The sequence below is a fragment of the Hipposideros armiger genome, unplaced genomic scaffold, assembly GCF_001890085.2.
Source record: "Hipposideros armiger isolate ML-2016 unplaced genomic scaffold, ASM189008v1 scaffold_2058, whole genome shotgun sequence".
NCBI classification, from domain to species: domain Eukaryota; kingdom Metazoa; phylum Chordata; class Mammalia; order Chiroptera; family Hipposideridae; genus Hipposideros; species Hipposideros armiger.
Window position 1 is genome coordinate 174 of NW_017733406.1, and position 25,734 is coordinate 25,907.

General features: G+C 43.7%; 1 protein-coding gene and 1 long non-coding RNA gene across 2 annotated transcripts; both read left to right on the forward strand.

Moving 5' to 3' along the window:
• Window positions 1-21,372: 21,372 nt before the first annotated feature.
• LOC109378487 (uncharacterized) lies at window positions 21,373-22,472 on the forward strand. The gene is made up of 3 exons (XR_002122997.1): window positions 21,373-21,492; window positions 22,043-22,110; window positions 22,410-22,472. It is a non-coding gene; the product is annotated as an uncharacterized LOC109378487 (long non-coding RNA).
• Window positions 22,473-22,866: 394 nt separating this feature from the next.
• Window positions 22,867-25,734, forward strand: LOC109378486 (G-protein coupled receptor-associated sorting protein 2-like; the record flags this gene model as incomplete). Its single annotated transcript, XM_019634855.1, has 1 exon — window positions 22,867-25,734. A coding segment is annotated over exon 1 (2,592 nt), but the record flags the coding sequence as incomplete, so codon positions are not given.

A 25,734-nucleotide genomic window follows, 5' to 3' on the forward strand; every position in this document is an offset into this window, starting at 1 on the left:
TTGACTTGAAGTAAGCTTCCCACAATTAGTTGCTGTGTGCTCTGGAACTGTGCTCACCACGAAAAATCCTCACAGGTTGTTGTGGGCTGTCTGCTGCTGCAAAAAACCCTCTGTGGCCTGCAGAGTTAGGAGCTAGGGACCAGGAGCTCAGGTTGCCCCTGGCAACACAGCTCTAGGTGGGCGGGGCAGGCCCCCAAGGCACCACAGTGTGTGGTCAGTGGCCCCCACCAAGTCAGAGCAGCATGCACTCCTGCATCAGCAGCCAACCCACAGAAATTCGACCGGAAAGCCCTGGCTAAATCACGCCGGCGCACAGCTCACAGCCCTACACTCCCAGGAAAACTCCCTGTCTCAGCCTGTCCCAATCAGCCGCTCAAAAATCAGGCCGAGCAGGCTGACTGCCAATTGCCACCAAGACAACTCTGCATGTGCAGTGCGGAAATCAGGGACCTAAGGTGAGTCGCGCACTTCTGGGTCTGTTGTAGTCGGAGCGCGCTTGCCCGGCGTTTCCCCGGCTACGCAGCACAAACAGTATGGAGGGTGGTGATCCAAGGCCGCATGCGCGCGTGTGCACGCACGCACGCATGCACACATGCACTCCTGCGCCAATTCCAGCCGACCAATGCAGTCCCAGACCTGAGCCTCTGTGGGAGGGCCCAGCCTTGAAAAAATGGCGACCTCCTGTGCACCACTCGCGTGCAAAGCTCCACACCAGTGGTACAATGGTTCCACAAACCTCCAGCTCCTGCCCCAAAGGCACTCAGTTCAGTCCTTCCCGGAGGCTCCTGGGCCCCGCTCACAAAGCTACTCCCTCGACCAGGAACTGGGTGAGTGCTCACCAGCGAGCAATTCGGTTTGCCAGCTCCACTGTTTCTCCAGCCGCCCCCAGCCTCACCGAGCCGAGCAAAGAGAGTCCTCACTATTTTCTCCTTCCAGCTATCATAGAACTCCTCTTCCCGGCAACGTAACTCTGAGGTGGTGAGCGCGGTGTGGGGCCGGAGGTTCTCTCCCCCAACCGGAGAAGCCTCCCCACTGCTGAGGTGACCCTCACGGACTCGATGTGGCCTCCTCTTTAAGTCCCTCATTTAGAAGTTCTGTTCATCTAGAGTCCAGGGAACTTCCGAGGCAGAATATCTTATAAACTATTTGTAATTTTGTTGTGATCCTGAGAGGCAGTCAGCACAGTATCTGTCTATTCCGCCATCTTACCGGAAGTTCCCGTAATGTTTTTATTTGACAAAAATTGCTGTACCAGAAACAATGTGGACATGGAGTGTTGTGATGATGGAGGATGAAGTAAAGACACTCACAAAAGAGGACTTCCATAACTGCTTCAGAAAGTGGCAAGAACAATGGGATAATTGTGTACAAAGCAAGGGGGAGGAGTTTGAGGGGGATTAATGGTGATGTGTCTTTTATTGTAATATAGCAGGTCTTCAGAAAAGTCATGACGCATGTTTGTGACAGATGGCACTAGTTCATTTTTGAAAGTACTAGAGTCATTTGCATCTATGTTATTGCTAGGTCATTTGACAGCTGACAGTTCTAACTTCATCCTAAAAGAAAATTGAGCAATTTGGTTGAGTTTTGGAGATTTTACAACAAGTTGAAGATAGAAGACCAAACTGCATTTTTGCCATATTTTACTGTTTTACTTCCCCATAAAGGGAAGAACGCGCATCAAGCTTGTGAAAAGTTGCATAAAGTTTACTGTGACAATGCTGTACAAGCATGTCAGTGCCAACGATGGTTCACAAAATTCCGTGCTGGTGATTTTGACCTCAACAACGCTCCTCGGTCAGGGAGGCCCACTGAGGTCGATGACGACAAAATAATGGCATTGATGGAGTCAAATGCACATTACACGACACAAGAGATTGCAGAAACATTGAACATCCAGCATTCAAGCTTTCACAACCACTTGAAAAAGCTGGGATACATAAGCAAGCTTGATATTTCGGTTCCGCATGAACTCAAAGAAGTTCATTTGACGGCACTTATAAACATGTGCAATATGCTCATTAAACGTGAGGAAAACAATTCTTTTTTGAAGCAACTGATAACTGATGATGAGAAGTGGATTGTTTACAACAATGTGGTGTGCAAATGGTCTTGGTCCCTATGTGATGATTCACCTCAAATGACATTGAAAGCAGATATTCATCAGAGAAAGGTTATGCTCTCAGTGCGGTGGGATTTTAAAGGTGTCGTGTTTTTTGAGCTCCTACCAAGGAACCAAACAATGAATTCAAATGTGTACTGTCGACAATTGGACAGTTTGAATGAATCCATCATCCAGAAACGTCCAGAGCTGGTTAATTGTAAAGAAGTTGTGCTCCATCGCGACAACGCAAGACCACACACAAGTTTGATCACCCATCAAAAATTATTGGAGCTTGGATGGGATGTGTTGCTACACTCACCATACTTGCCTGACCTTGTGCTGTCAGACTTCCTCTTGTTTTGCTCTCTTCAAAACTCCTTGCGTGGTACAACGTTCAATTCAGATGAGGCTGTCAATCAGCACCTTGTTCAGTTTTTCACAAATAAAGTCAGGTCCTTCTATGAATGAGGAATTATGAAGCTCACTGAAAGATGGCAAAAGTTACTGAACAAAATGAGCAATATATCATTGATTGATCTTTGTTCTTTATATAAATAAATGACCTTTGAAAAACATAGACAAAAGACATCATGACTTTTCTGAAGACCCAATAATTTTTATTTTAACATTCACCATATTTTTATCACAACTCATAAATGTCTAACCACTATGCTGCACACCTAAAATTAATATAAAATAATGTTGAATGTGAAAAGAAAGTGTTAAAAATAAAAAAGAAGTGTTTTTTCCCATTTAGAACTTTTTTTTTCATTTAGAAAGTGCTTTAATATTGAATAATGTGATTAAAAACAATGAATGCATTATTTAAAAGGGAAGAAATGCGGTGGACATGTACTGTCAGCCTCCACGAAGATTAGAGCATTTGGAGCCATGGAGTCACAGACAACATTTTAAAAACTTTGCAGTAATTCCAGAGTGAGCTACTGATTAGGAGATAATAGAGTTGTCTCCCTGATTAATCAAATTCTCCTAAAAACAACACCCTGATCTAAATAATGGTCATAATGAAACTGGAGAGCAACAGAGTGTGGAGCTCATGATGCTTGTGCCGCTCAGCCAGTAGATCAAACAGGAGTTGGGCCATAGAATAAATTATTATTATCAGAGCACTGGTGGTCTGAGAGGGAAGCAGGTTAACACCTCCAAAAACTGCCTTAATGCTCTCAGGCAAGCTTAGGGTATTTAAGGGAAAATCAGGACATTCTCTCAGCGGCTGCATAACAGTCCTGGAGATCTGTTCTTCATGATGCCTCCGTCTGTCATCATAACTGTTTGGTGACATCAGTGATCCAGGTGAGGGGAATAACCTGCGAAGAATGCTGAACAATAGAGTTTGAAACTAGCAAGCATACAGGCATTAATTATGTGCTGCAGGGTAATCCTCTAAGGAATCAGGAACAGGGCAGGGCATCCTGAAGGCTCAATCCATGGGGGAGGGGTGATTTACTGTTTAACTACAGGCTAAGAAAAAGTGAAGCCACCTGGGATAAGGGCAGGTCATTTCAGAGGCATTCTGAGCTCAAGCCGCAGGACTCCTATTACGGGGTCCCAGCTGGGCCCCTGATTCAATAACGATAAGTAACTTGAGTAGCTGGTAGAATCAAAGGAGATGAAATATAAAGCACATCTTGCTTATAGTAGGTCCATACACACCACTTTGCTTCCCTCTAGTTCACCTGTCCCAAGGGCAACACCTGAGCTTCTGCCCAACCCCCACACACCTCTTCATGGATCAGCCAAAGGATGTGGCTTTACACCCAGGTCTCTTGGCACAAGGGGTAGGATTTCATCTCCTCTGTCATCTTTATCACCCACAGGGACTGTTGAGGAGTCCCTGTGGTGCCACAATCGCAGGGAGTGTGACTGACCATTTCTCCAGCCCGGGTAGCCTGTCTTCTAAGAGGGAGGCTGCTCTGTGTCCTCTAGCGGGGAGTGAAGGACGGAACCTCAGTCCCACGCTGCCACTCATCTGGAGAGTTGACTTAGGCCCTGTCAGCCTGAGCTTCCTCATCTGTGAGGTGGGACTCATGATAACTGCCTCACAGCTGTCTTGAGGGATAAATGAGAAAACCTCCCCAAGTATATGGAATGTGGTGGGACTTCAATGGCCTTTAAACATTGGGACACAGCTGTAGGGGCTGGCTGAGCCTCAGGGCCAAGGCTTGCATTGCTTTAAGCAAGATGTAATTTATATTTCACCTCCTTTGATCCTAACAGTTATTTAAGTTACCCATCGCAATGACCATTACTCATACCAGGGTACTGACATTAGAGGACTATGTGTAACTCAGAGGTACACTTTTTGTTGTCTCCTGATCAGCAGCTCACTCTGGAATTACTCTAACAATTTTACATTGGGTCTTCATGCCTCCAGGGTTCTGAATGCTCTAATCTCCCTATTGGATGTTGTTATATGCTCCCAGAGTGTTGTTCAACTTTAAAAAAATTATGATCTGCAAATATTTTAAGTGACAATATTATGAAATTGAAAAGCAAGTTTTAAATTTCAAAACAAAGAATTTTGTGAACACTGGGGAAAATATTTGCCAACTACACCTCAGATATTGGGTTAGTATCCACAATTTGAGTAACACCCTTACTGTGAAACTCAGAGTTTGGCAAGAAATTTAAACGAAGAATTCACATAAATACACAGGAACCATCAACATGTTAAAATATTCTAAAATCATAAGAAGTAATAAATGGAAATGTTTTTTTAAATCCCGAGAAGTAATATTAAGTGGAAAAGACAAAATGCAAATGAAAGCGAGTAACTTGAAATATCGTGGAAAAACCCCCGAGCGTATGCAGGTTCATGTACCCCTCACCTACAGGACACGTTTGGAGAAGAGGCACCATTCTATGACAACAGAACCCTTTGAGTCAGGAAGTAAGAGTCAGGCTGCTGAGAGACGCAGGACAATTTCAGGTTATAAATATACTTTCATATATTGTTTGCAATGTTGTACTCAAGAAGAAGGACACTTTGGTAAAATTTTGAAGAAAAAAATTTGTCAACAGATTGACAAAGACAGCGTGCAGATATTTTCAGTACTTTGTAAAAGTACTTCTCTTGTTCAATATAATAGGGAAATGAAGTAAATTTAAAAAAAAACAAATTGACTCTGTGTGCACACGTGTATGTGCATTCATGTGTGTGTGTATGTCTGTGTGTGTGTGTATGTGTGTTTTTCTGCACCACTCTATCTCTACCACCTGAAATACATCCTCACAATTCCAGCTTTACCCTCAGTTCAGACCAAAGCTGGACTTCCAACCTCAAGGTTAGATATCCCAGAAAATGTGCTTTTATTTCCTAGAGAAATGATGGATATAGAGCAGTGGTTCTCAACCTTCCCAATGCCGCAACCCCTTAATACAGTTCCTTATGTTGTGGTGACCCCCAACCATAAAATTATTTTCGTTGCTACTCTATAACTGTAATTTTGCTACTGTTATGAATCGTAATGTAAATATCTTTTTGTATTCCGATGGTCTTAGGCGACCCCTGTGAAAGGGTTGTTTGACCCCCAAAGGGGTCGCGACCCACTGGTTGAGAACCGCTGATATAAAAGGATTGCTTCACTTAAGTGAAAACCCAGAAAACAGCTGACTGTCCGACAAAGTTAAGCTCCCAACTTCCATCCCTCTCTGCTCCTTTGCTGAGGTCCCTGGTCTGAGACTCTCTGGGCTGCAATCCTGGACCTGGCCACCAAGTGGCATCACATCTATCTCCACTTTTGTTCTTTTTTTTTTTTAATGATAAAGAGTATATTTGGGGGCCAACCAAGTGGCGCGTTAAGAGTTGGCTTGGGAGCACCAGCTCTGAGCAGCAGGACCCCGGTTTGGATCCCACATGAGGACCAGAGATGCTGTGCCCTCTACAGCTAAGAAGGTGAACAACAGCTCAACCTGGAGCTGGGCTACCTTGAGTTGCTGGCGACGGGGTAGGCTGCAGCCCCTGCTGCAGTGGGCTGCCGTGAGCTACCAAGAGTGGCTGTCAGCCAGCGCAAGCTGCCATGAGCTGCCGTGAGGGGCCTTCCTATGGCCGGTGAGCAACTGCCTCACCCGGGAAGAGTGCAATGATAATACCAACATGGGCCAGTGAAGCTACGTCCTCCACAACTAGACTGAAGAACAAAAGGATAGCAACTTGTCTGTTCCTCTTCCCCAATTCTCGAACACTATTCCCCTCCCCCAATTCCCAATAAAATCTTTTAAAAAAAAGTATATTTTGAAAAGAGTACCTAAATAGACATTTCTTCAAAGAGGACACACAGATGGGCAATAGACATGTGAAAAGATGCTCAACATCACTAACCGTCAGAGAAATGCAAATAAAAACCACGATGAGATATCACCTCACACCAATTAGAATGACTATCATCAATAAGATAAATAATAGCTAGTGTTGGAGAGGCTGTGGAGAAAAAGGAACCCTCATACACTGTTGGTGGGAATGCAGATTGGTGCAGCCGCTATGGAAGGCAGTGTGGAGGTTCTTCAAAAAATTAAGAATAGAATTACCATATGACCCCACAATCCCTCTCCTGGGTATCTACCCAAAAAATCTGGAAACCTTTATCTATAAAGATGTATGTGCTCCAATGTTCATTGCAGCCTTATTTATGGTGGCCAAGACATGGAAACAACCAAAGTGTCCCTTGATAGATGATTGGATAAAGAAGATGTGGCATATATACACAATGGAATACTATTCTGCCATAAGAAAAGATGAAATAGTGCCATTTGCAACAGATTAGAAAAAGTCAAAAACCATATGATTTCACTGATATGTGTGATATAAAACAAAAACAACAAAGAAACAAGACAAACAAATAAAGAAATAAACACATAGATAGGGAAAATAGTTTAGTGGTCACCAGAGGGTAACAGGGAGGAGGGTGGTAGATGATGGTAAAAGAGATCAAACATGGTGATGGAAGGAGAACTGACTCTGGGTGGTGAACACACAATGTGATATATAGAAGGAATATTACACAATTGTACACCTGAAACCTATGTAATTTCAGTAACCATTGTCACCCCCAATAAACTTTAATTTAAAAAAAAGAAAAGAGTAAAAAATATCATGAAATGGCTTGTTTACTAACATACCAATTCTGTTTGAAATATTCATATGTATATTAAGGCAGTTTCCTTTGCTGTTAACCCCAAATTACATCTCATATATTGATTCATCTCTTCTCTCATCAGTGTCTGATGTACACTGTGGACTGTACAGATATCATCCTTACAAGAGCAGGGTACTAACCCTTTATTACCCCACCCCTGTAAAGGCTGCCCAGTGCTTCCACCAATTGTCTGTTATCCCCTATCCGGGACACCATGCACACAGTTGCCCAGACCGGCTCCGAAGCCCCGTCCTCTCTCAGTCACCTCTCCCCTGCCCTGAGCTGCCCATCACAGACTGCTAAGGCACACTACTGAGACCCTGTGTTTCATCATGTGCAGATATCAAAGTACATATTTTTACTGTCTTCATTTACACTTATCTTTTTTTTTCCAGACAGAAGTAGAATAATTTTGTGCATAGGTTTGTGGGCTGGATTTTAAGGAAGGGTATTATATTTTTTGCTCCTTGAATAAACTTTGTAGCCAATTTTGAAAATGGTTCGTTGGTGTCACCTCCTGACAGAAGAAGCCTGTAACTGCAGCTTGAACATCGGGGACACTGAAGGTGGGAGGGAGGGACTGTGGCCCGAACAGTTCCACAAGAGTTCTCTGGAAGTCTGGGTAAAAGGCAATGAGGAATTCCTCGGGTATATGAGAGCGTGCTTCCCTTTTCCCCCTAAGATTGTGTATCCATGGCTGGCACTGAGACACCAAAGAGAACTCCCCAGACCAGAGTGGAACCATCTTGGCAGACGGGAATGGAGCAGAGCCATCCAGACCAGATCAGAGCTGAGAAGAGCATTTAAGGAAACCTAATGCAGTGCCAACAGCTTAATTGTGATACAGCATGACCCTGAGAACAGCGTGGCTCTGGATCAGCTCAGTAGTGTCACAGCTCAATTATGAAACAGTAGGCTGTGAAACAGCATGGCTGTGAGGAGGCTGCTAGGCTCTGCTCCCAGCTGCTCTGCTCTAAGCTACTCTGCCCTGAGAAACTCTGCTCTGAGCTGTTCCCCTCTGCTCTGAAGGACTCCACTACACTCTGTTGCTCCAGGCCCAGCTGTTCTGCTCTGAGGAGCTCTGCTCTGCTCTGCTCTGCTCTGAGGTTCTCCACTGTAAGCTGCTCTGCTCCAGGGAGACACCTTCAGTGTCTCAGCTCCAACCAGGGAATCATGCTCTTCAGTCTTTATTGGAAAAGAAGTGCTCATGTCTAGCCAGAGAGGAGCTGACTGATATAGATGGAAGTCCCCACTGCTGTTTCCTGATCTGTCCATCCTCATGCAAACAAGACTAATACAGTTTTTTTGATGCAAAAAGCACTTTCCTGATTGGTCAGAATGGAGCCACTCAGAGTAGAGATGCTAATAAGGATATAACAGCACAGCTCCGACTGGATATGGAATGTCTCAGTCCTCTGGTTGAAATGTGATTCCAGGAACTCCTCTATAAAGGCTTGCTCAGATGGCAGGAACACAGCGAGGGCAGGCAGTTCAAGGGCAGGCTTCTCCCTGAAGTGCACTTTGCATGAGAGGCCCCTGTATAGAAATGGCTGCTAGGCTCTCCGTTTAAATTTGAGCCCAGGTAGCCTCCAAGAGCCCCTCTTAGTAAGGTATATTACTTCTCAGGGTCCACAGACTTAACAGTCAGGAAAATGCAAAACAGTTCCCTATCACCACCATTATACTGTCTAAATGCAGTACATTAGACAATGCTTTTAGTCAACATACTTAACCATGGCGGAGTTTGGAACAACATTATGATTTCATGTGATTTTATCGCATACTTGGTAATCCCTTAAGATGAAATGAAAAACAGATAAGGCAGGTTATTAAAGTGATCATAAAAATTTATTTCTACTAATAATATGCACTAAACATATTTGCAAAATTCTTTTCAATGAAGCGAAAGAATGAGCTATGTCAAAGAAAAATGTGTGCTCCATTTGAAAGCCCATTATCTAAAGCAGTTTTAACCATTATCTGACTGTGTCTGTGGAAGACATTTTACAACTCTGCATTTAGCGTACTGTAATTGATCATACTGCAATATAATCCTGCCTATACCCAAGCAATTGAATTCTATCCTGGGGGAAGGAAATTTTTTCCTCTTGAGAAAATACCCCTTTGTCTCTTTGAAAACTCAGTTCAACATTCTTGATCTACAAGTGTGACAAAAGGATGTTGTTGAGTTGGCAAGTGTCAATTCAGTGGAAATGGGGGGGGGGAACACAACCAAAGGGATGGTGTCGTTGGGGCTAATGTCTGTTAACTAATGAAGGGATGAATGGATGCATGGATGGACGCAGGGAATGTCAAACACGTGCTAGCAATTCATGGAATTTTATGTTATTTGAATAGCTGAGCTCTACCTGCAGATGACGGAACGCTCTGCGTTGGGTGGCTGAGAGGAAGCAGCTTTTCAGGAATCGGCAATTGATGGCTTCGAGGTAGCAGGCGTTTCCGGTTTTGAGGACCTGCCTGAACATCCTGATTGCCGTAGAATCCTGACATCATTGCAGCGATGACCACGATGACATTTTAATAGAGACAGATGTGGCCTGTTGACAAGATCTGGGTCCCAGAAGTGGGTGCTGAGACACCCTGGGGCATGGGAAGACAAAGGGATCCAAATCCAAGTCACCTCTTTCCCATTTGGGGTTCGATGCTGCGACTGTCTCAAATGCAAAGCCACTGTGGTTTGATAAAAGTGAACTGGCATTTTGTGATGCTTGACTATAGAGTCGGGAGGACTGTGGGTGCAGCTGGGCCCCTTGTTAACTCTGTGACCCTGACTCCATGTTTAACTTTGTGATACCTTCCGGGGGAAGGGATGATATAAATAGAAAGAGCCATCTTGAAATAGCTTTCGCTCTCCATGTTTCCAGGTGGGCGGTCTTTTGGAGTGTGGTGTCGGAGTTGTGTGTGGGTGGCACGTGGGACCCGAGCAGTGCCGGTTCTTACGCTGTGGCGGTAGCTAATTGTTTCATTTTTTTCCTTCCTCCGAATAAACCCTTTTTCTTGTGCATCATTTTTGGAGAGTTATTTTTGCCAGTCAGCATTTTGGGGGCCTCGTTCTGGGATCCAGAGAGGTGCAGGACTCCAACAGCTTCTGACCGGTAAGCAAATCTATGGTACCTAACTGAGTTGTTTCGCTCAATTTTTGTTTCCTGGCTTAGAAGCCTCCGGTGAGTTTCTCTCCTGGACCTGAGCCAATGGTCTTTTTTGTCTGGCGTTCTCCAGGTTTCATTCAGAATTTTTTTTTCCATTTTTTGTTTGTTCATTTGTTTTGTTGCTGTGTGTGTCAATGCTTTAAGGCCTATTTTTTTGAGTACTCATGCCATGGTGGCCTGCTTTCTTTTGAAAGCAGACTGTTTTGAGACAAAAACTGGCCTTCGCCTAACGTCCCTTTGGGGATAAGAAGTTATTTCTACTGAAATTGGTCAGTTTAGCTGATGTTAGATTGTGCTGTCTCAGTGAATATTTAACGGAGTGAGAGTGGACCAAATGGAAGATTCCAGGTTTGCTTGAGTTGTGAACTGATTTTGGCCCAGCACAAGCTCAACCTGTAACTTAACTCCTTACGAGTTGGTTATTTGCCTGGAACTCACTTTTAAGCCTTCCGCCTGCTTCTCAGTGATCCAACTGTTCCAGAGTGAGGTGAGCGGAAGACCTGCAGGTTATTTGAATAGTAAATTGGTTTTTGGGCCTAGTGTTTAAAAATGGGATCTCTGATGCCGAAGCCTTCTAAAACTGTCCCTCCTCCAGGGACATCAGCTGAGCACATGCTCACAACCCGCGGAGAATTTTCGTGCATATATTTAACTAAATGGGCAGATCTGACCATGGATAATTATAAATATCAGTGGCCGCGTTGGGGAACATTCGAGATTCCCAAATTTGAATTTCTGAAAATTAGATTGTATAGTAACAGTGCTGAAACTGAGAAAGAGGAATGGAATGCCTTTATGGATTGGTATATGGAGGCCTCCGAACAAGACAGTGGGTCTAAAATTACGTTTTTAGAAAATAAAGTCTCAATGCTAACAGAGACTGTTAAAAATTTAAAAAGAAACAAAATGGCGCCTGAAACCTCACGTCCTCCCTCCTCTACACCGCCTAGCTCCTCCCCCACTCCTTTGTCTCAAACTCCACCTCCGATGCCATCTTGTTACTCATTACAGCCTCTCCCTCCACCTCTGCCCCTGGCAACATCTTCTCCTGAATCTTCTCTCTCTTCTTCCTCAGAACCTATCAGTACTTTCCCATTTAAGATTAAACCCTCTGGGGATCTTAATAAATTCCATGTCTCTTATATCCCCTGGACCAAAGCTGAGTTACAAGCCACTGTAAAGGAATTTCCTGTAGTAACTGAGGATTCTAATGAGTTTGCTAAGGAATTTGATATTACTATTCAAGCTTATTAGCCTGGGTTTTCTGATTTATATCAGCTAATTAATATGTTGGTTGGTGATATCCAAGCCAGGCGTTGGATTAGGATTGCCAGATGGGAACATCCTGACAGGGATTTAGAAAAACCTCCGATTATTGGGAGGAAGCCAGGGAACTTGCTTGAAAACTACACCGAGCAATCCCCGAGGCTTTTCCAAAGCCTGTTGATTGGAGCAAAATTCAGGATTGCTTACAAAGGCCAAGCAAATCTGTTCATGACTATTATGAAAGATGCCAGGTCGTTTTTAAGGAAAATTCAGGTTTTTCTTTGGATGCTGGCCACACATGGACCATCTTAAATTTTGTGTTTGTCAATGGGCTGAATGAAGACCTTTCCCTCCTGGTTAAGAGATCCAGGATAAGATGGAGGAAAATGCCTACCCTAGACTTGGTAAATTTGGCCAACGAGCTTGCTCATAACCTTAGGCCACCTAGAAGTAAGATCGCCAAGACTTTTGATTTTCAGCAGAGACAAATGAAATAACCTGTGGGAAACCAGAGAACTCTAACTTTTTGCCATTTCTGCAAAGAGCAAGGACACTGGAAAAGGGATTGTCATAAGTTTAAGCGTACAAAACACTCTCTGCCTTCTAACCAGCCTCCTTTGAGCTTTCCTAATTCCTAGTGATGGAGCTCCGAGGAAATACAGGGGCTTTTCCCCAGCCTTTCTCCTTAATCATCTTGGAGAGACTTCTCTTCAAATCGGGGAGGAAACTATTTCTGTTCTTATTGACACTGGTGCCACCCTCACAGTGCTCAACCCCAGTGTTATAAACAAAATGGCCCTGCCTCGGAGTAATAAAACATTTCACATAGTGGGGATTGCAAATAAACCTCAACAGGTTCATGTATCTGAACCTATTCCTTTTTGTCTAGGTCCCTTAAGAGGTAAACATTGTTTTCTCCTTAGGTCTCCTACCCCTACCCATTTATTAAGCAGAGACTTCCTAGAGAACTATCATGCTGGAATATCCTTTTCTCGAAAAGGAGAAATAGTGTTAGAGTTTGATGGTAACCATCAAAATAACCAATCAGGTGAATACATGACCTTGCAGCATCTTTTGTTTGTGCTGTCTCTGACAGTACAGTAACTGAATCTGAGAGTACTGATCAGTGGTCCCTATTAGACCAACTACTATCTTCTTTATGGGCAAATTTTTTGACTGATATTGGCAGGATTCATAGTGCAACTCCTATCAAGGTTCAAATTGATCCTTCAAAGCCTCTGCCCAGAATTAATCAATATCCTGTAAGTAAAGGGGCTGTGCAAGGTATAAAGCACATAATAGAAGACTACATAACTCAGGGTCTTATTATTCCTTGCACTAGTCCTTGTAACACTAGTCCTACCTGTGAGAAAGCCAAAGGGACAAGAATGGAGGTTTGTCCAGGACCTCCGAGCAATAAACCACATTGTTATCCCTCGACACCCTGTCTTTCCTGACCCTCATATGCTGCTGGCATCCATTCCAGCTGGAAGTAAATTCTTTACAGTAATTGAATTATGCAGTGCATTTTTTAGCATCCCGGCTGATGAAGCTCACCAATACCTTTTTGCTTTCACTTGGGAAGGAAAGCAATTTACTTGGACTGTAATGCCTCAGGGATTTACTGAGAGCCCTTCATATTTGTCACAGATTCTGAAGACCGATTTGGGCGATATAACTTTCCCTGAAGGTTTCACCTTATTACAATATGTAGATAACTTACCTCTTTGCTCTTCTTCCCAGGTTTTGTCGCAGGATGATAGCATCCATTTGCTGACACTCTTGGCCTTAAAGGGACATAAGATCTCTAAAGAGAAATTACAATTTGTCCAAGCTCAAGTTCAATACTTGGGACACCTAATATTGGAACATGGCCTGTGCCTGGATTTAGCCAGGCTTCATGGCATTCTAAGTATCCTGTGGCCCAAGACTAAGCATCAATTATGAGGTTTTCTTGGACTAGTTGGCTACTGCCGGAATTGGATCCCAAATCTTACTCTTGTAGCAAAACCTCTTTCTGTCCTATTAAGGAATGACAGTCCTGACCCAATTTCATGGGAAGAACAGGGTGACGTGGCCTTTAAGGCTTTGAAGGAGAGTTTAATAAACCCACCTTCTCTTGGGCATCCTAACTACCAGATTCCCTTCTTCCTTTTTGTGCATGAAAAAGGAGGACATGCCTTTGGGGTGCTCGCTCAAAAACATGGGGATCAATATAAATCCCTAGGATACTATAGTCAACAACTGGTTCCTGTGGCTCAGTGATACCCCCCTTACCTCAGAGCTGTTATTGCCACTGCCCTCCTGGTTTAGGCCACAGAAAAGATGGTTGTGGGATCCCCTCTAACCATCTTTGTGCCTCAAGCAGTAAAAGCTGTCCTGAATTCTCGTTACACCCAGCATCTTTCAGTCAGCCGTCTTACTTCCTATGAAATCCTTTTGTTAACCGCTTCCCGTATAACCCTCTCATATTGTAACAACTTTAATCCAGCTACTTCTCTTCTTTCTGAGACTGAGGAAGCCCGTCATGACTGCCTGACATTAACAAATCACCTTTTAACTCCTCGTGACAATTTGCAAAAAGCTCCTCTGGGTAAAGCTGATTTCTCATGGTTTACTGATGGTTTGTACTTAAGAAACGACAATGGTAAGTACTGCGCTGGTTATACTGTTGTATCTCCTTCTGAAGTCATTGAGGCAGCACCTTTGCCTCTGGCCACTTCAGCACAGAAGGCTGAATTGTATGCCCTTGCCCGAGCTTGCATTTTAGCAAAGGGTAAAACTGTCAACATTTACACTGACAGCAGATATGCCTTTGGGGTGGCCGTGACTTTGGAATGTTATGGAAACAAAGTGATTTCCTCACCTTCAATGGAGATAAAATTAAAAATGGTCCATATGTACAGAAATTATTGTACGCTATACTTTTACCTGATGCCTTAGGCATTATTAAGATCACAGGGCATTCTAAACTTGACTCACTGGAGGCCAAAGGAAATCACCTGACTGACATTTCTGCTAAAAATGCTCCCCTTAAAGATATCACTAGCCATCAAACCTCTGTCATGGTCCAGAGAGGAGCTTCTCCAGCTGATAATTTAGAAAAACTGGCCAGAGAAGCCCAACAATCAGCTTCTGAAGAAGAAAAACATAACTGGAAATCTAACAATTGCTGGTTTAATAAGGAAAAGAGACTCTGGTTTGAACCAAATAACAACCCAGTCCTACCAGAAAGCCTAAAATTCCCACTCTTAACCACTGTACATGCATTGAACCATTGGTCAACTGACAAAATGGTAGCTTTCATGCAGCAATATTGGTGGGGAAATATTAATAAGGCTGCAAAAAGTGCCTGCCTCAGGTATCCTACCTGTCCAAAATGTAACTCAGGAAAGCCTATTCACACTACCCCTGACATTTTAAATTGCCAAATGGACCATTTGAGGTCTGGCAACTAGACTTTATACAGCTCCCCCATGTCATGAAAACATATATGTTTTGGTTATGATATATATGTTTTCTCACTGGACTGAAGCTTTCCCTTGCAGACAAGCTAATGTGTCTGCAGTGGCAAAAGTACTGTTAGAAATGATTATTCCTACTTGGGGAACTCCTCTTGAACTCCACAGTGATCGAGGAACCCATTTCACTGGTCAGGTGCTGAAGCAAGCCTGTGCTGTTTGGCCAATCCTACATTTTCACTGTGCCTACCATCCTCAATCCTCAGGATTGGTTGAACACACTAATGATATCATACATTTTACATATTACAAAGGCTATACACTTTGTAATAGCTCCGAGGTTCACCTTAGAGAAGTCTTTTCTTGTTTTTTTTTTTTTTTGGTGGGGGGTGGAGAGGAGTAGAAAAGCAATGCATTGTCCAGTTGGAGAACGAAGTTGGTCTTTAACATGCATTTCCAATAAATGTACCTAAATTATTCTCACTGTATAAGTAATGATCAGCGATGCCCTTGTATATTTCAGATGTGTGTGTTACTGTGTAAAAGGTCTGGCTGCTCGCTGCACGAAAGCCAAAACTCAAGAGGTGAGGTTGGTGGAAAGAAAAACAGGTTTATTCCAAAATGCCAGCATTAAGGGAAGACAGTGGACTCCTTGTTACAAAGACTGCCTTCCCTCCCTTAATACCACCAAAAGGTTTTGTAGGCATGTACAGAGATGCCGCACAAAGAAAAAAGGAGAAGTTGGCCAGATACCTCCAGGAAAAAGCATTTGCTTCCCAGGGGCTGGTCTGTCTCAGGGTCAGAAGTGGATCCCATACAGAGCAAAAACCTCTCCCAAGCCACTGGGCCAGGCACAGGCCCAAAGTAAACAGAACCATTAGAACTGGTATGCATAGGAAATGTACAGTAAACAGAGTCATCAAGGTTTGGCGAGAAGGTAGGAAAGCAAAGAAAGGAAAAAAAAAAAACTTTCAAAAGTCCCAAGCCAAACCACTGTTAAATCAAGTTAAATCAGAGGTTTACATCTCAAAATAGAAGGTATAGGGTCACCGTCACAGGTGTGCAAACAGTCAGTTATTAGATCTTCCTAGCTATTTGACATTGTAATGTGGATTTCTCCCTGGCGACCATCTTTTCATTTTTCTTATTATATAATTAAATATTTTAGAGAGGCAGACATTTTTCAAGTGTTAGTTTAAAATTTCAATTACTAGAACTTAATATTTTAAAAATATATTTATTACTCTAGATTTTGCCCTATTATAATGATACTCAGCCACATTCCCCCAAATAACCAGCTGCTCCTCTTAAGTATCATTTTGAATATTTTCCTAGGATATAGTATTTTTATTTCTTTATTTCAAAAAGACGTGGACACCAACTTTCCCTAAATATTTGGATATATTTCATTGCAAATGAATATAACTATTTTGGTTACATGTAGTGTGGACCAATTTGATAAGGCATAATGTGTATCTGTTAATATAATAGTACAGGAGCATAATCGTGGAAATATTTTACCTGATTAATTTAACCGTATCACAGAATTATTATATAAGTGTATTTCCAATACTTTATTGAGGTGTGGTTCACATACAATACACTGTGCATATTTAAAGTATATGCTGTAATACACTTTGACACACACATACAGGGATCAAACAATATGGTGAATCTTTAAGTAAAAAGAAATTACTGCAATAAAAGACACATTGCCATTAATCCCCCTCAAAATACTCCTCCTTGTTTCAAACACACTTATCCCATTGTTCTTGCCACTTTCTGAAGCAGTTCTGGAAGTCCTCTTTCGTGAGTGTCTTTAGTTGCGCTGTGGGGGCTGCCTCGATGTCCTGAATAATTTTGACTTTGGGGAAGAGGCAGAAGTCACACGGTGCCAGGTAGATGAAGACACACTGTAGTTTTTATTTGACAGAAATTGCCATATACCAGAAGCGATGTGTGACATGGAGCATTGTCATGATGGAGGATGATTTACGGCACACTTTAAAACATACCTTCTCTTAACCGTATTTCACACACAACTGACTGCACCGAACGAGTTGAAACTTGTCACACACTGTTATTAGGGTTCTACACACTTCTTCCCATGTTGAAGATCCCTGCCTTTCTGTTGGTTGGCCCTCGGTAGCAGCATACACTGTATTTCTTGATCACAATGGAAAGGCTCCATGTCACACATCACTTCTGGTATATAGCAATTTCTGTCAAATAAAAAACATTACAGTGTGTCCTCATCCACCTTATTCACTGGATCTGGCACCATGTGAATGCTGGCTCTTCCAAGAAGTCAAAATGACTATGAAAGGTAAACGTTTTGGATCAATTCAGGACATCAAGGCAGCCACGATATTTGCATATATGTATATCTGTGAATCCAATACTACAATCAAGGTAATAAACATATCCATCACCTCAAAAAACCTTCTTTGTGTCCCTTTGTAACACACCCAACTACCTCTCCCACCTCCCTCTCCATGTTACCCTAACCCAATCCCAGGTAACCACTATAGCGTAGATTTCTTTTCCCATAATTTTATGTGAATTAACTCATACCGTGTATATTCTTTTATGTCTGTCTTCTTTGTCTCATCTAATTATTTTTAGATTGAGCCATTTGTTGAATGTATGAATAGTTCCTTGTTTTTACTGTTGACTCATATTCCATTTTATGGATATATCCCAATTTGTTCTATCCATTCACCTGGTGATGGATATGTGCATTGTTTCCAATTTGGGGCTTTTGTAAAATAAAGCTGCTGTGAACATTTGTGCATAAGTTTTTGCTTAGACATATGCTTTCTTTCTCTTAGGTGAATAATTAGGGGTGCAATGGCTGGGTCATATGATAGTTTTAAGATTAGCATTGCAAGAAACTGCTAAACTGTTTTCCAGAAATGGCTGTACCATTTTTGTTTACCACTAGCAGTGTCTGAGAGTTCTATTCTCCCCATCCTTGCCAAGACTTGGCATGGTCAGTCTTTTCAACTTTGGCCATTCTCAGAGGGCTGTAGGGTATTACCTGTCCCTAATGACTAATGATGTTGAGCATCTTTTCACGTGTTTATTTGACATTTGTATGTCTTCTTTGGTGAAGTATCTGTTCAAATTTTTGCTCACTTATTTATTGGCGTGTCTGTTTTCTTCTTACTGACCTATTGGAGCTTTTTTATTCTGGATACAAATCCTTTATCAGATATATGATTTGCAAATATTTTTTCTCAGTGGCTTGTGTTTTCATTCTCTCAACAGAGTCTTTGGAAGAACAGAGCTTTTCAAACGCTGAGGAAGTCTAGTTTATCAACCTGTTCATTCATGGTTTTGATTTTGCTTTTAGTATATTTAACCAATCTTCATCTAACCTGAGGTCATAAAATTTTCCTCCTGCATTTTCTTCCAGAAGTTTTATAGTATTAGCTTTTATGTTTAGGCCTGTGATTCATTTTGAGTTGACTTTTATATATGGTAAGATAGATAGATCACAGTTTATGTTTGTGCTTATCAATATGTTTGTTCCTTTGTCCCAGCACCATTTGTTGAAAAGACTATCCTTTCTCCACTGAATTGACTTTGTAGCTTTGTCAAAAGTCATTTCTTCATATATGTATAGGTCTATTTCTGGGCTCTTTGTTTCTTTGATATATATTTCTACCTTCATCCCAATACCACACTGCCTCGATTATTATAGATCTATAATGAGTAGGTAGTGCTTATCTTGCAATTTTGTTCTTTTTCAAAGTTGTCTTTCAGAGTCTGGGCTCTTTGCATTTCCACATGACTCTTAGAATAAGTAAAAAAATGTATCCTAGGATTTTTATTGGGATTGCATTGAATCTATAGATCAGTATGGGGAAAATAAGCATCATCTTAACAATATTGAGTCTTCTGACACATGAAAGTGAAATGTCCCTCTTTTTATTTAGACCTTCTTTAATTTCTCTCTGCAATGTTTTACGGTGTTCAGAGTACAGCCCTTGTACTTCTGTGGACATAGATGTGCTACATAGATTACCTCTGTGTAATTCATACATTTTAATGCTATTGTTGATGCAAGCATTTTTATTACAATATGCAGGTATTATAGTTTCACTGAAGTGTCAGTAACCAACCAGATGTTGCTGGGATATCTTTTTGGTTGAAAGCACAGCATACCCTAGGATGGAAATGTTACTTGATGCTTAATATGAGTATTAGTCAGGGTTTTCCAGGGAAACAGAGCCAATAGGATGTTTATATATAGATAGAGATTTATTTTAAGGAATTGTCTCATGGGACTGTGGAGGCTTGGTGAGTCCAAAATTTGATGGTGGAGGTCTGCAGGCAGGAGACTCAGGAAAGAGTTACCTTTGGAGTCTGAAGACAGTCTGCTGGTGACCCACAAAGGGATGATGCTTTAGATAAAGTCCAAAGTGCTGTCCCCTGGCAGAATTCCCTGAGGCTCAGGTAAGTCCATTCCTTTGTTTTTCAGGCCTTCAGCTGATTAGATGAGGCCCACCCACATTATGGGGAGCTGAGGCTTCACTCAGTCCACCCATTTAAATGTACATCTCATTTAAAAGCACTCTCACAGAAACATCCATAATAATATTTGATCAAATATCTGGGCACTGTAGCCATGCCATGTTGACAAATAAAATCTACCAACACAATACTTATTTGCTTAGATTTTCTTATCAGCTTTTAGATATTACTGGCAAGGTACTGAAACTAGGGAGAAAAATGTCCCAGAGAGAGTCAACAGGTCAACTCTAGAAAATCAGTCCCTGAAATAAAATAGTTTAGTAGCTTTAAACTTTATTAGAGTAGTCTGAATTGACTTGTGGAATTTTCTTCTTTATTCTCAAACAAATCCGCCTCAATGATCCTGGATTCTTCGATGGCAAGGAAAAAACAGAAAGAGAGTGTATAAGTGTGTGTGTGTGTGTGTGTGTGTGTGTGTGTGTACTGGTAAATCTGTGGGGAATATTTATCATGAGGAGTATTGGAGGTTAATTACTGTGTGTTTTGTCAGTCCTGCTCAATTCCTAGCGTGCATTAGGAAACTAATCAGGATGGTTGCTGTTTGTTTTTTCCCAGCTTTCCTTGCCCAAAATGGGTAAAGTGGTGACTCAGTGACTGCTGTGGGGTTTTGGTACAATCTAAAAATTCATTCATGATTCTTGCCTGAATCACTCATTACTATGATAATTGTTAACTGTTGCTTTTGTAAATCTGTCATTCCTCCTAGATTTATAAATTGACATTTAAATGTTGGGTAGAGCTATCCCTTCTCCCCAGCAATTATTTATTTATTCATGTACTTATTTATATTAGCATAATTCATAGATTCCTCCTTTTCTCAAAGGGATACCATCTGACATTATGAATATGCATTTTGATGGTCAAATTGTCACAGAATTGGCCAGCATTAGCACAGAAGTTGGCTTCTGTGTCCATTTGACGCCTCCCTAAAATTCTTTGAGTGTGTACTCTGCTATGTGAGCCTTAGTATCTTCCCATGAGTAGAAAGGAAGTAATGATGTCCACCTCCGAGCATTGCTTTGAGGATTTGAAAAGACAAAAATGTGAAAATGACAACCTATAGCATGTGGCAACAAATAGGTCCTCAAAATTGTAGTTGTCCATTTTTTTTCTTGGTAATTGTCCATTCTTATTTTACCTCCTTCATTCTGTCAATGCAATGCCTCAGAAATTAACATACCTAATAGCATGACTGGGACTCTGAATGAGGAGCTCCTAGAAGAAGAGAGGCAAACCACCTGGACCCTGAGCCTAGAAAGAGGAAAGTGGGGGTTCTGTGGGGGTGGAGGGTGGCCCCCCAGTCTGGAGCAGCTTGCAACCTGAACTCTGACCCTGGGAGAGATGGAGACCCGATCGAAGCCAGTCCCTGAGAGAGGTACTCAGATCCTGAAGATCACTGGTGGAGTATGCAGTGACAAGGGCCTGCAGCCCGGCACAGGGCCCAGAGGGTGGCCTGAGAGGCTCCCTGGGATGCTGTGGAAGGAATCCACTCCAGCCTCTCCCCAGCCTGCCTCCTGGAGAGGGCGGGGTGGGGGGGAGGCTGCTGTTGGAGAAATGGCGGAGCAGGAGCTACACTGGGGGGTGCGAGTTCGGGGGCGTTGGCTACCCCGGGCCCTGAATCTAGAAAGGGGCCTGTTGGGCCGCGCGTCCTGGAGCCTGTCCCTTCCCACAGGCGCCTCGTTGGTGCCAGAGTGTCCTGTCTGCGCGGTAGGTTGGCGATTTCAGGCGGCGGGGTGCACCTGCCGAGGAGCAGCTTGAGAAAAAGTTGGAGCGGAAAATAACCTGGATTTCTGCAGGTGTGTGGGGATGGGGGGTGGGCAGCCGCCTTTGACTGGACCCGAATTGTGGTTGAGTGACTGTGACCAGAGCGGGTATGGCATCCAGGAATAAATCCTAAAAGTTCCCTCTGTGACAGTTCCCAAGCACTTCCCTTGACTCCCTTACCTCCAGCCATAATTGGGGGTAGGAAAAGATGGGCTTTGAGGTGAGGGTGAGATGGAAGTCATAATTACAAGTACCACTGCACAACCTGTTTTCTAGAACATGCGGCCGCCCTTCCCCCAGTTTATGCTGCCCAAGGCAAAGGGATGTGGTGCACCTAGTAGTGAATCCTCAGACTTGAAGAAGGGAGCAGTGAGCAGACTGTGACTTCAAGAAAAGATGTCGTTATCTGGAGCCCTGAAACAGAGGGCCATAGTAAAACGAGAATATTCTATCAAGAAGATGCTGAATGTTGAAAGACGAATCACATGTGGACTCCCATCACTGGTGTTGGTTTGTCCATCAAGCTCTCAGTTGCTACCATGGTTTCCTCACTGTGTTTTCTCTTCATCTGTTTGTCCCTAGGCTTACTTTAAGGCTGGTCACTTCTGCAAGGAAGGAAAGGAGGAAGACACTGGCTCAATTCTCTACAGGTTGGTGAGAAGCGGGAAATGCAGGGGACAGCGACAGAGTAAGACCATGGCAGGTCTTTGCTCTCTGCCAGCTTTGCACACTGCCCCAGCATCCCTTGTCCATTTCCTACATGAGATATTAGGAGTATTGGGGCAGGCGTGGATTGGGCTGTGAGAGGGAGGAGAAGACCTGAGTTCAGGAATCAGGAGACAGGAAAGGTTAGGCAAATTGGACCCTTAAACAAAAAGAGAGATGTTTGCGTCAAGGGTCAGGGTGTCTGCCTGTCAACCAAGCACTCAGACTCCATTTTCTCCTGTAGTTTCCTTGTCCATGGGATGGCCTGCTGTCTTCTCTAGGGTGTAACTGGTACCACGGGAACAAAGCAAGGAGTGGGACATTGCATCACATCCAAGCAGGTCTGTATGAGAGTGTGTACAACTTCGGGTAGGGTAGTGGAGACCACCCCAGGCCAAACAGTGATTAAGGCCTAGTCTCAGGACTCCTCAGCCTCTGCCATTGCCAACATACTCTCCCACCAACCTCACACCTCTTTGGGGGCAGGTCAAATAGCAGCAGCTATGGGCAAAATGAGTGTGACAGAGAGACTTTCTAATAGCCAAAGAGCCCCATCAAGAATCCAAGGTCTACTCTGTGTGTGTGAGTCTAGGCATGGAGTGACACAGTTCGAAGAGACTCAAAGCCCCATGTTCTCTCTCCCTAGATCCACCTCCAGTGGCATCTCTGGTGGAGTTGGAATTGCTGCTGACCACCACCCTTGACAGATCTGCACCCAACTGGAAACCACCCATCCTCCCCCTGCTTGTTTGTGCCTCTTCTGCACTCTTGTCTGTGATATTGGCTGAGGCTGGTCTTGGGAAGGAAGCTGGTTGACTGCTGGACTGGTGATTGACTCTAACTCTTATTTCCGACTCTATCACCTGAATCACCGAAAGGTCAGAGTGTGAAGATACACAATTGTGACAGATCTGTGACAGGTGGAGGTGGGGACTGTGGTACTGGTATTTAACTGCGTCTTCTCTGTAACTGGTACTATGAGTGGGGCTGAGATCGAGCCTGGTGCCCAGGCCAAGCCTGAAAAGAAGGCTGGAGAAGAAGTTGGGGGTGGGTCTGAGAGAGAGAATGAAGTCCCGATGGTGGTCAGATCCAAGGTTAGGACCCAGGCCCAGGTAATGCCTGGGGCAAGGCCCAAAACTGCATCCAAAGCTGTGAATGGGGCAAGGCCCAAAACTGTGTCCAAGGGTATGAATGGGGTAAGGCCCAAAACTGAGTCCAAGGCCATGAATGGGGCAAGGCCCAAAGCAGAGTCCCAGGTGATGGCTGGGTCAGGGCCCCAAACTGATTCCCAAGCAATGGCCGGGGCAAGGCCCAGAACTGAAATCCAGAGAATATCTGGGGCAAGGCCCAAAACTGAGGCCAAGGCACTAGGTAGGGCATGTCCTAAAACTGAAGCCAAGGCAATCCCTGGGGAAAGGCCCAAGGATGAAGCCCAGGATTGGGCCCAGACTGAGTTTGGGGCTGAGGCAATGTCCGAAACAGAGGGCCTGACCCAGACCAATGCAGTAGCCTGGCCACTGGTCAGTGCTGAGTGTGGGTCAGATGCTAAACCTATGGCCCTGTCTGTAGATAGGGAACCGATCAGGGTGGACGCTAAGACCTTTCCTGGCTCCCAGGGAATCCAACCCTGGTTTGGATCAGGGGAGGAAATGAATACCGGGTCTTGGTGCTATCCCACGCCAAGGGCCAGAGCAGAGGGCTCTAATGAATCTGGACTCTGGTCAGCAGATGAGACCTCTACAGTGTCTTCTTTCTGGGCTGGAGAAGAGGCCAATATCAGATCCTGGCCCAGGGAAGAGGCCAATGCCAGGTCCAGGCACAGGGTCAAACATCAGCCTAACCCCAGGTCTAGGCCCAGATCCAAGAAAGATCCCTATATTGATTCCAGGTCTACATCTGAGGAGGAGTCTGGCAACCCATTATGCTTGTGGGCTGGAGAAAATACCAATCCCTTATTCAGGCCCAGAGTCAGAGAGGAGGCAAATGTTAGGTCCAAGCTCAGGACAAAGACAGAGGAGGTTTCTGAACCCGAGTCTGAAGATGAGTACTTTAAGGAGTCCTGGTTTGTGCCTGGAGAAGAGGCCAATAGTAGATTCAGGCCCAGAGACAAGGAAGAGCCTAATACTGTCCTGAAGTCTAGGGCCCAGAAAGATGTTGATAACAGTGATAGGGACAAACAGGAGCCCAGGTTTGAGGAGGAAGTCATTATTGGGTCCTGGTTCTGGGAAGAGAAAGAGGCCGGTATGGAGGCTGGGGCTTCGGCCATCCTTGAGTCCATGCCAGGGGCTGAGGAGGGGGCCATTGGTGGATTCTCATTCGGAACTGAGGAAAAATTCAGTTTGGGGGCTGTGGCCAGAGAAGAGACCAGGCCAGAGTCTGAAGAGGAGGACATATTTGGGTCCTGCTTCTGGGACAGGGATGAGGCCTGCTTTGACCTAAATCCCAATCCGGTGTACAAGGCTACTCCCAGGTTCAGCAATTCAGCTGAGGAAATTAATACATCACGCAGGCCCCAAACTTGGGAAGAGGTCACTGTTGAATTCAAACCTGGTCCTTCTTATCTGGTTGGTTTCCCCTCCCCAAGCCCCTTCAGATTCTCAAAAGAAGCAGCAGCAGCTGCATTCGCCAAATTGTTTGAGGGAAAGCCCCAGAATGCGGATCTCACCCCAGAAGGGGAAGAGCAGGAATCGGGGCTTCAGCCCCATCAGCCTGACCCTGAGTTCCCATTTCAGTGTGAGCCGTCCTACAGGTCAGTCAGGGAAATTCGGGAGCACCTTAGGACCAGGGAGAGTGCAGAGCCTGAGAGTTGGTCCTGCAGCTGCATCCAGTGTGAACTTAAAATTGGTTCTGGAGAGTTTGAAGAACTCCTTCTGTTAATGGACAAAATCCGAGATCCCTTTATTCAGGAAATATCTAAAATCGCAATGGGTACGAGAAGCGCTTCTCAATTTACCCGAGATTTCATTCAGGATTCGGGTGTTGTCTCACTTATTGAAACCTTGCTCAATTATCCCTCCTCCCGAGTTAGGACACAGTTTTTGGAAAATGTGATTCTCACGTCTCCACCATATCCTAATCTTAACATGATTGAGACATTCATATGTCAAGTGTGTGAGGAAACCCTTGCACAGACTGTGAATTGCCCCGAGCAGCTGCTTGGATTAAGGCTGCTTAGATACCTCACTACACCTACTGACTATCACACACTGGTTGCCAATTTTATGTCTGGGTTTCTCTCCCTGATAGTCACAGGAAATGCAACAACAAAGTTTCATGTTCTGAAAATGCTGTTGAATTTGTCTGAAAATGCTATGGTGATCAAAAACCTATGCAATGCCAAAGCTCTATCGATATTTTGGGGCCTCTTTAACATAGAAGAATCAAACGATAATATTCAAATTGTTATTAAAATGTTTCGGAATATCAGTAATATTATAAGAAATGGTACAATGGCCTCAATTGATGATGATTTCAGTCTTGAGCCACTTATTGCTGCATTCTATGAATTTGAGGACTTAGCCAAGGAACTGCAAACGCAGATAGACAATCAACATGATCCTGATCCTGAC